This window comes from Vigna unguiculata, chromosome 9, assembly GCF_004118075.2.
Source record: "Vigna unguiculata cultivar IT97K-499-35 chromosome 9, ASM411807v1, whole genome shotgun sequence".
In the NCBI taxonomy this organism is placed as follows: Eukaryota; Viridiplantae; Streptophyta; class Magnoliopsida; order Fabales; family Fabaceae; genus Vigna; species Vigna unguiculata.
The window spans coordinates 12,155,598-12,165,902 of record NC_040287.1 but is presented as its reverse complement, the minus strand read 5'-3'; the positions used below and the strand labels follow the sequence as shown (position 1 = coordinate 12,165,902).

Here is a 10,305-nt window from a genome sequence, read left to right as displayed (position 1 = left end):
CTCCACATTTTCTTGTTTTCTTTTCTTCTCTCGATTTTCTCCTCCTTTTTTATTTTGTATTTTTTTGCTTTCTATCCTCATTTTCTCCATTATCCTTCTCTTCCTTTGTTTTTTCTCTCTTTCTTCATACACTTTCCTACTCTAAGTTATAATAACATTACAATGCTCTTTTGGGTTTACCTCTCAGTATTGGTTATAAATTTCTTTTTCGAATTTCTCCTTCACCTTCTTCACCAATTGACCCAATTGGGTTTCCAAATTGCGAATAAAGGCTTTTATGCTCTTGTGATTTGAAATAGACACTTGCATGAATTATTGAAATGTCTCTTCAAGTTTTGTTTTCCTTTCGTGCAAGAAGGGTTGTTGTTGTTGCTGCCTATTTGATGGTCCAACATGTCCCATGCTTGGATGAGACTTCCATCCTTGATTAAAATTCCCGTAGTTGCCTTGGTGGTCTTGATTTCCCATACAGTTCACTTCCTCCTACGACTAACTTTACACAGCACATTGCCCATTAGCATCATCTTCTCCGCACAACACACAACTTTGCACTTGTTCTTGGTGTTGTACTTAAGAAGCATTATGGATTTCCTGTGGTAATGATGACAACTTCTTCATGAGCAACTCCATTTGTTGTGTCATTAGCTTATTTTGAGCTAACAACACATCGTGAGTTTGAACTTCTAGCACTCCCTTCTTCTGAAGTTAGGTAAGCTTATTCTACACTTCGTAATCATTTGAAGCCATGTTCTCTATCAATGCTTTACTTCAACTGGTGTCTTGGATTTGATCATGCCTCCAATTGAGGCATCCAACATCAACTTGACAATTATAGGTGGTAAAAAGGACTAGTTAGTCTCATTTTGGTTGTCTTGTTGTTAGTTCGTTAAAAATTGGTGGGGTGTGCTGATTCGCTGAAAGAGAGCAGGTTGATCCACTAAAGAAGAGTGGGTTGAAAATCCTATCCCAACCCGCCATTTTTTCTTAATTTTTAATTTTTTATATATGTATATATATATATATATATATATTAAAAGTAAATTGTAAGAATTTTTTTAGTTTTTAATAATTAATTAATGTTTTAATGAAATTTATTAAAATAATTATTATATTTACATGTTAAATGATTCCATTATAATTAATAATTGAAACTTAATTTGCAAGTGTTTATGATTTAAGTTACGATATTATTATATGTTTGCATCATTCAAGTAATACAATATAATTATTTTTTATTTTAATTTTTGTTTAGGAACAAATGGCTAGCGGGCGGCATGCACAACTCCACCTCTACTCTAATTTAACAAATTAAGCGAGATGGGATAAAATAGATTGACGAGTTGAAAACTTCAACCGAACTCATCAGATTTTAACGAAATGACAAATTAACTTATTCACATAGAACATTTGATAAATACTAAAATACATCAAATACTTGACACATTTAAAAGAATCTCAAACTTCCTAATTTGTTTATAGTCAATTAACATTAAAACTCTTTTTTATGTGTTCATATATAAACTGAGTAAAGATATCATGATTTTCTGATGCTATGGAATCAAAGGCTACTTATTTGAAAAAGTGCATTACAAAAGGTAAGTTTATGATAATTAATGGTTAACCATGTGTACACCTTAAAACCTAAAAAAAACAGAAGTCACAATATACATAAAAAAAAAATAAACATTAACTATGGTGAAACTTAACCCTACTTGTAAATTCATAGTAACCACACCACGTCAACACATATTGCCAAAAATTTCCGAGCAACAATTTTAAAAGGAAGATGAAAAATTAGCTTACATTAACATGTAGTTGTCAAACAATTTCTTCTTATCTCAACATCGTGGACACAATTCAAAATGATTTAAAATTTTCATGTCATTTTCAAAATCTATTATCACAAAATTTATTCTTCACTTAAAAATTAAAGTCCCCAAGAGGCTAACTAATATACATGAATACCAGCAATTAGAGTGAACTAAAATATTTTTAAGAGCCAACAAAATAAATGTGTAATTAAATTTGAATGGGAAATCAAAATTCCACATCCACGAAATTACCATGAATAAAAAGTAAATTTAAACTTAAAATTTTAAAAATGAAAGAGTGGACATAAATAATATAGAAGAATATAAATTTAATTAAATTTCAAGTCTCTTATAATTTTGCATATTTTTAATTGAATTTTTATTTTAAAAAATAACTGTATTAATTTTTTTTAATTTTTAATTAAATTTTTGGGGTTTAACTTTTTCGTTAGTTAATGACGTGGATTATTATGTTCTAATTCTATGATCTTGTTGTTTTTCTCTGCGTGTTAATGTTTTTTAATTTATATAAAATAATTTTATTTTGTAATTAACCACAAAATAACAGAATTAAATGACATAATCTCATTAAGAATTTCAAACTTAATTAAAAAAAAAAATGCAATTCGTAAAATTGTTCCTATGTGGATGGGGTTTTAAATGAAAGTATTTTCGGTTCAATCTTACACCCAGAAACCTACGGCTGAGGGTAGTGACGCACGGTGTATGACTCATACTCTGTTTTGTGTTCCACTTTGGGTTCTTAGCATTTCTTGAATCTTTATTTATTTAAGATGGTTCGGTGATTCAACGCGACCCTCTTCGACCCTTTTCGTTGCTTCCTTCATTCGCATGTTATCATGGCAAATGCCAAGTTCGGTTCTTCCTTTTCTTGTTCCGCGGCTTCTCTTTCTTCTTCTCCTTTACAACGCACGAGAAGTGCTCAGGTACTTATGCCAATGAATTTATGGAATCCTTTATCAATTTATTCCGTTTCCCAATTTCACAATGATTTTTCTTTTCAATTTTAGTTTCGTTGGTTTTAATAGTTTATTTTTAGTACTTGTCTACATGGGTTGACCTAGATTGACCAGTTGTTATGTGTTTCATCGGTGGCGTTAGGCTCGTGTTTTTGAATTTTGTGGAACTGGGATGATAGAACTTCATTTGTTAAACCTTAAGAATTGAAAGTTCATTTTGTTTCATTTTTTTTGTGAGTTTGGGAGAATGTATATCCTACTATTAAACTTAGCTAAGGTAGGGTTTGCTGCTGAATTTTACTTCATCGGTAGGGTTTGACTGGAAATAGTCATTAGTGGAAATGCTGACACTTGATTCCTTCACGGTGTTATTTGGAAAAGGTAGCTTAATGAAGAAGCCGTGTGAAGAAAATCCTTGGCATTCTGTTCACACTTTGGCACTGTGAAGATTGATGTTAATTCTTCATTTAGTGAATTTTATTTGAACAATGACGCCAGCTTTATATTTCAGAGGCGTTTGAATTGGAAAAGTAAGAGGATTATTAAGGAGACTGTTGAATATACAGTTGGAAGTTGGATCTTTCCTCAAATAAGATAAATCGACACCATGAACTTGGTTACCGATTGTTATGTAATTGCCCACTGAAAATTATCAATAACCAGCTGACAGGTGAAATATAATAACCAATGGCGTGCTCTGCTAGAAGATATGCGAGGCATAGACATTAGTTTTAAGGTGGTTATAAGAGGTAGAACTAAATGGTATTGATTTGGTGACAACTGAAAGTTCAGTAGTTAGTTAAATCATTGCTAACTTAGCAATTGGTTTGGTGAGTTTCCTAGCTGAAATTGGCTTGTAAAACTGCTGCTTTCTTGTCTTTTTTCTTTCTCTGTCTTCCTTGCTCATTCTGTCAAGTTTCTTAAGGTGGTTAATGGTTTAAGTTTCGTGTTAGATACAAGTTGTGCAACAAATTGCTTCAATATGTGTCAAATGGGTGTTTGCTAATTTTAATTACTGGAAACATGATCAAATGGATATGTACATTCTAATACTTTTTTGTCTATTAATTTGATTAATGAATAATGTTTAATATGAATGTCGAGTGAAGAAAAAATAATTAAGAATTCATTTTATAGTCACTTACTCAAATCCATAAATAAATGTCTTGGACCTATATTGCAAACTCCGTTCTGTTTGGGATTCACAAGTCTTGTTCCATGTAAATTAATGTATCGTATGGTTTATGCATTTAATTATTATTAGTCAATTAATTTTCACATATAAATAATTCATGCTATAGATTAATGACTATAGAGATAGTTTTTTATGGAAATTAATGATGACAGGGTCATGAGACGTGACTTTACACTTTCCATTTTCTGCTTAATATTTAAACTATCAACTGAGCAATTCTTTGATATGATATTTGAGTAATTCTCTCTTTTGGATTAAATCCGTTTCATTATAATGCTAATTCGAAATTGATAACTGCTATTTCTTTGAGTATTGCTTTATTTATTCTTACCTAGTTTCTTTTCATTTAATATTTAGTTGAGCTTATCACAAGGGTTGTTTGTCAACCAGCTAACTGGTGCTCAGCTACAAATGTACACTAAAGGTAGCTTTTTTCTTTATTGGTTGATTCCTGAATTTCTACATTCTGCTTAAAGTGTCCAACTCAATTGCCTTTTCATCCTTTAAAGATTACAAGCATATTTCTTGAATACATTTGTTGTAGAAATGTGTAACTGTAGTGTAGATTGCAGCCAATCCTTGAACTAAGGTTCATGTGTGGATTAGACCTTAGGATTCTGTAAAGGTGCAAATAATCACTGAATCTCACACTAAGGAAAACCCTCTATCAAGACATCCATTAATTATGATATATCTTGAATTTGAAAGTTGTTTAACTCAACTCTGGAAGCTAGCTCATGAGGTAAGGATTGTCCAACTAACCTCTACTTCTTCCATATCTATATTCTGGAGTCAAAGTAAGATCTCAATATTACATTTTAAGATTGAGAAATGGAAAGGATACTTCATTAGGACCGTGTTGCAGTTTTTCCAACATAGTTTTTTTTTTGTCATGTAATAGTTCCATGAGATGGTTAACAGTTTGTTTAATGAAGGCTAATTTTTGCACGAACTGTGATGTTCCAAAGTGTCACTTGTGCAATTCTAACGTTTAGGTCTAATCTACACATGGACCAAAGTTGAAGGATGTGAGCTGCAATTTATAATTTATTTTGTATGAACTACTTTAAATATATATCCGTTAACATTCTTTTTGTTTTTGTATTTGTATCATGACTAGAAAAATCATGCCAGCTTAAGTTTATGCATGGAATGCTGAACTTTAAGGGAAGGTTACAGAAACAGCATAATGCTCTTTTTGTTGTCTCTGAGGATCGTGAGCTTGAAACAACTACTTTAGTGCCAGAAAACAATGATATTGTTGTAGAAGGCGTCTCTCCTGCAAGCAACTTGTATTTTCATTTATCAGGGAGTGATGGAAAGTCAGGTTTAATATCATTTTATAACCGGCCTTACAGAAGAGATAGTAAGATACTTTTATCAAATCCAGAGAGAAGTCAAAACAGCATATTGTGGTTTCTGGGCCCTGCAGTTCTTGTTGCTTCCTTCATTTTTCCTTCACTCTATTTACGCAAAGTGCTTTCCATCGTTTTTGAGGACTCTTTGTTGACAGGTAACTTCTGCTTTTAAGAAAGACTCTGTTGTGCTATATTGGTTTGTCTGCAGTATTTTGCATAGCTTACTATTTTTATGTAGAGCATTTTCTATAATTTGGTTGTAATTCACAGTAGGCTAGTAAAATCTCCTTGAGTCAATCAATATGGATAACTATCTGGTAATGAAAACTGTAGAGAAAGGAGTAATTACTTGTATTTTGGTTTGTTGATGCTAGGGAAAACATTATGGATGTTCGTAAATTGGATGTGGTGCTCATTGCTTGACTTGGAATTATTTGTTTCTTAATAAAATAAATGACATCATTCATTGGATGATTGGACCGAAGGGGAGAGTAAACTATACGGACACATGGATGAAAAAAAATTTGAATCTTTGATATCAATGATCAATAAATCATTCCTAAACTTGGAATTGGTTTAGAAATCCAAAATGTTTGTGACTGGGAAAAGTAGAGTTACAGGTTGTAATTCTTGTGTATTATGTGCTGCAACTATGGTAGATGGTCTCAAACTTTACATCGTTAAATTGCTTGTTTTAATTCTTCTTTTCTATTTCTTTTTTATTTTCTTCTTTGCTTTGAATGGTTCTTTTTTCTTCAAATTCTAAACTCTGAAATATCTTCTTTCTTCATCTCCAGATTTCCTCATCTTATTCTTCACAGAGGCAATTTTCTACTGTGGTGTTGCGGTATTTCTTTTCCTACTGGACCATTTAAGAAGACCCATGCTACTGGATACTGCTACAAACAATAGTGATACTCCACCCCCACAGTTGGGACAGAGAGTCTCTTCTGTTGCTACTCTTGTGCTTAGTCTAGTAATTCCAATGGTAACTATGGGTTTTGTCTGGCCATGGACTGGCCCTGCAGCCTCTGCAACTCTTGCTCCATACCTTGTTGGTATAGTTGTCCAATTTGCATTTGAGCAGTATGCCAGATATCGAAAGTCACCGTCACGTTCTGCCATTCCATTAATCTTTCAAGTAAGGACAATCCATTTCCCTGTTAATTTACTTTCTATATTTTGTGATGCTAGCTTGTGTCAAGTACATTTCTTTGCTTTTGCCTGATTGATGCTTCCATAGTGTAATTTATATTTTGGTTTTCTGGGTCCTATAAATGATTAGATTTTGATTTAGCTTTGCTCTCCTTAGTGGATTGAATCAACTTAAAAATTTCTTATATTCTTATAACCAACTTTCTCAATTGATTTGTTATTCATAATACTAATGAAGTGTTATTAACAGGTGTACAGGCTTCACCAACTAAATAGAGCAGCACAACTGGTGACAGCTTTATCATTTACAGTTAGAGGAGCTGAAATGACCTCACACAACATGGCTATAAACAGCTCTTTGGGTACCCTTCTAAATGTCCTACAATTCCTTGGTGTGATTTGCATTTGGTCCTTGTCTAGCTTCCTCATGAGATTTATCCCTTATGCTTCAACAACTATGCAGTAAAGAATCTCTTGTAAAGTTTGTTAAATGTCATCTCATGCATCAAAAACACACACCCCAGTTCATCTTCATGCAGAATATGTAGATACACTTGGGTTTATTTTTTGGCGGTGTAAAACTGTTCAGTCTAATTGAAGATTTGGATACTAATCCTCTGACTCTGTCTAGAATAAAAAATGGTTACAGGAATTTGTAATTGAGGATTTTGATACAGATGAAGCAGAGACATAGTCACAGCTCTACTTTAGTAAAGTTTGAAACGAAGTATTTCTGTTAGAGAAAGGGTAACTGCACAAAGTGAAGAAAAAAATTGGCAATTGTACTAAATTAAGATAGAAAATAACATTATTTTGCTCTGCATTCGGTTTTTTACTCAAATCTGACAATAAAATTAATGACAGATATGATTGATTCATACATAATCAAATAAGTTCTAAATAAAAGAAATAACAAATTAAACATGTAGGTTGATTATGAATAAAAGAAGGAAAGAGTTAAAATACTATCATTTTTAGTTATTTTCTTGTAAATTTTGAAGTTGTATAAACTTACACAAACCTCACTTTTTTTAATCTAACAACTTTTTAATTGTTTGAAAAGTATCACAATAACATTTTTTTTATCTCTTTTTTTTTATGTTAAAAAGTTTGTAGTGAATACTTAAACAGGGAAGATTTTTATAAATGTTGAAATAATTTCAAATACGAATTTTTGAGTATAATTATATTAAGCAGTTAAGAAAACCTTGTCAAAATTATGTGAAAAACAAAAATTCTCAAATTTGAAGATCCCGATTTTTGTGTTTTAGAGTCGCGTTGTACAAAAAGAAGGAAGAGGATGGATTTGCAAAGATATTTGTGTGAAACTATAAAAAAAAAAAACATAACGAAATTTGCATGGTTCAAATTCTTTGGAAAATATATTAAATTTGTAAAGAAGGTCAACCAGATGAAGTATATCGACATGTTTACCTTTGTAAAGACATCAGATTTAATCGTATTTCATGTTTAACATGAAATACATTTTGTAAATTACAAAATTAATATACCTTATTTTATTTTATTAATTAAATTATTCATAAGCATTTTCACTCGTCTATGCAAAAAAAACTCTTGGATATGTTATAAAATATCAAATATTAGCTAATTTTTTTAATGTAAATAATAAATATATATACTTTTATCTTTATGTAAAAGATATTTTTTAAAATTTGAAAGATTTCTTAAAAGTTAATTTAAGTAAAAAAAAAATATAAGGAAGTCCATGTTTCACAATGGTGACCCCACCCTCAAATTCACTAGGTAAACCTTTAAAGGATGGTTTATGACTTACATCCTTACAAAAATTGTCATTGAGTTTATTAAAAAGTATTTTACAAAATTATTATTGTCTCAATTTATAGTACATCTCGCTATAGGAATGAGACGTAAAATTTAATCAAATTAGTTGGTGTACTTTAGTCAACAACAACCCATTGAACTTCATTCTATGAGATTGTCATTCATGTGGAGATGAGTGTCCATTGTTGCAACTAATTTATGGGTTATAGTCTCATTCTGCCCAAGGACTCAAGTACTTATTGATGCATCAATTCTTTGGTCAGCGAATCCGCAATTTTTTTCTGACCTAACAAAGTCAAGAAGATTAATACCATGGGTGATAACTTTCTACTAAATTAATGTCTCACTCTCTTATGCATTTTTTTTTTCAATAAAATTTTTGCTATAAGTTTTATATATAGCAACTCAAGTGTCACAATGCAATGTAATTGGATGTATATGTTTATTTAATAATGATAAAAATAATCTAGATAATAAATATTTGCTTGAGCAACACTATTATTTACAACAAGAATCTTTGCTTCCATGGTATATCATGAAAAAACATTTTGTTTAGTAGATTTTCATGATATTGCACCTCCATTTTGTGTCACCAAAATAAAAATCCGATTTGCATTAATATATCTTTCAATAATCTCAAGAAATTGCACATATTGAATGCTATAACTAGAAGAAACACAAATAATATTATCACTATATGGTAAAATAATACTAGAGGTATCATAGACACATTTAGTCAATCTATCATTTGAAGAAAACATCTCTAGAAAGTTATCAATCTAAATAACTAAGGATTTTTTCTATTCTCAATAAGAGGTATATTAACATTTGCAAAACATACTCACAATTTGAAATATTTTAAATGTGGTTCTATTTTTTTTCATAACTCAAGGAATTTTGTCACAATATTTACAAATAATTCTATTTAGAATATAACAAACAAAATATAAAATTTTACCATATAAAAATAATATTATTTGAGTGTCATCACGAAAACAATACAACTCAAATGTCAACCTGTTTTAAGTTATGTCATTGTCAGCCTTTGCTACAAAATTTCTTTCTGTGCCAAAACATTGTAAACCACAATATGAGTAATTGTAGGATTTTTATTTTAATTATTTATTTTTTAAATTATATTAAATATTTCCAACGTATAAAATATCAAAAATTAATTTGACATTTGTATAAATTTTAATTGCAACTGATCATGAAATTATTCTTCATTCCCGATTCTTAATTTAGAAATGTCATATTTGTTGATATCTTTGGAAAAATTTCTATGTTTTTCTTAAGGTTATAACAAAATCATTCAGTAAAATGACATAATTTACATGAGCTTTTGGTTTTTACCATTAAAGTGTGGTCACTCAACATCAAAACAAGAAGAACCAAAACAAAAGTTTCTCTTCCTCCTATAAATGTCATCCACATTGTAGAATTTCACCAATATGCCAAAATGTTCATCCAAGAACCACAAACTAAATTTTCCCTTCTCTTCTTCATCATCATAAAAGTGCAAGTGTTTCCCTTTTTGGGTTGGCAACCTTTTCAAACACAATATGTTAGGTCTTAAAACCATTCTAAAGGAGTGACTAAAGCCAAGCTAGAAATATTCCGAGTTTGAGACACATCACGGGCATGGGTAGAAGACGTTTTGAGGTTTCAAGCGTGAATTTGGTAACCTCAAATTCCTCTTCAACTTTAAGTAAAAGGGTTCTTGAAAGTGGCAAAGTTGGTACTCTTCCTGTGGATAATGGGGTCTCCATTCAAAACCGAATTGAAAATAATAACCTAATACTAATAATGCTTTGCACAAAAAAAGTACTAATAAATTGCATTGTTGAGAGCAAAAGGTTTATAAGAAAACATAATTGAATTGGGTTTTTGTCAACTTTGCATTGCTTTGTATTGCTGCTAGATTGAATTTAACCCAATCATAAATAAAACCTAATTTAATCTAATTGAATTAGATTAAATCAAATTGAATCATCGCATGACCC

The 10,305-nt window shown here is 30.7% G+C and overlaps 1 protein-coding gene across 1 annotated transcript; it reads left to right on the top strand.

The window, feature by feature from the left end:
* Nucleotides 1–2,488: 2,488 nt before the first annotated feature.
* Nucleotides 2,489–7,214, top strand: LOC114196250. Its single transcript, XM_028086834.1, has 5 exons — nt 2,489–2,758; nt 4,344–4,410; nt 5,107–5,499; nt 6,142–6,485; nt 6,750–7,214. The coding sequence occupies exons 1-5, from the start codon at nt 2,672–2,674 to the stop codon at nt 6,963–6,965; spliced, it is 1,107 nt and encodes a 368-aa protein (XP_027942635.1). The 5' UTR covers nt 2,489–2,671; the 3' UTR covers nt 6,966–7,214.
* Nucleotides 7,215–10,305: the final 3,091 nt, after the last annotated feature.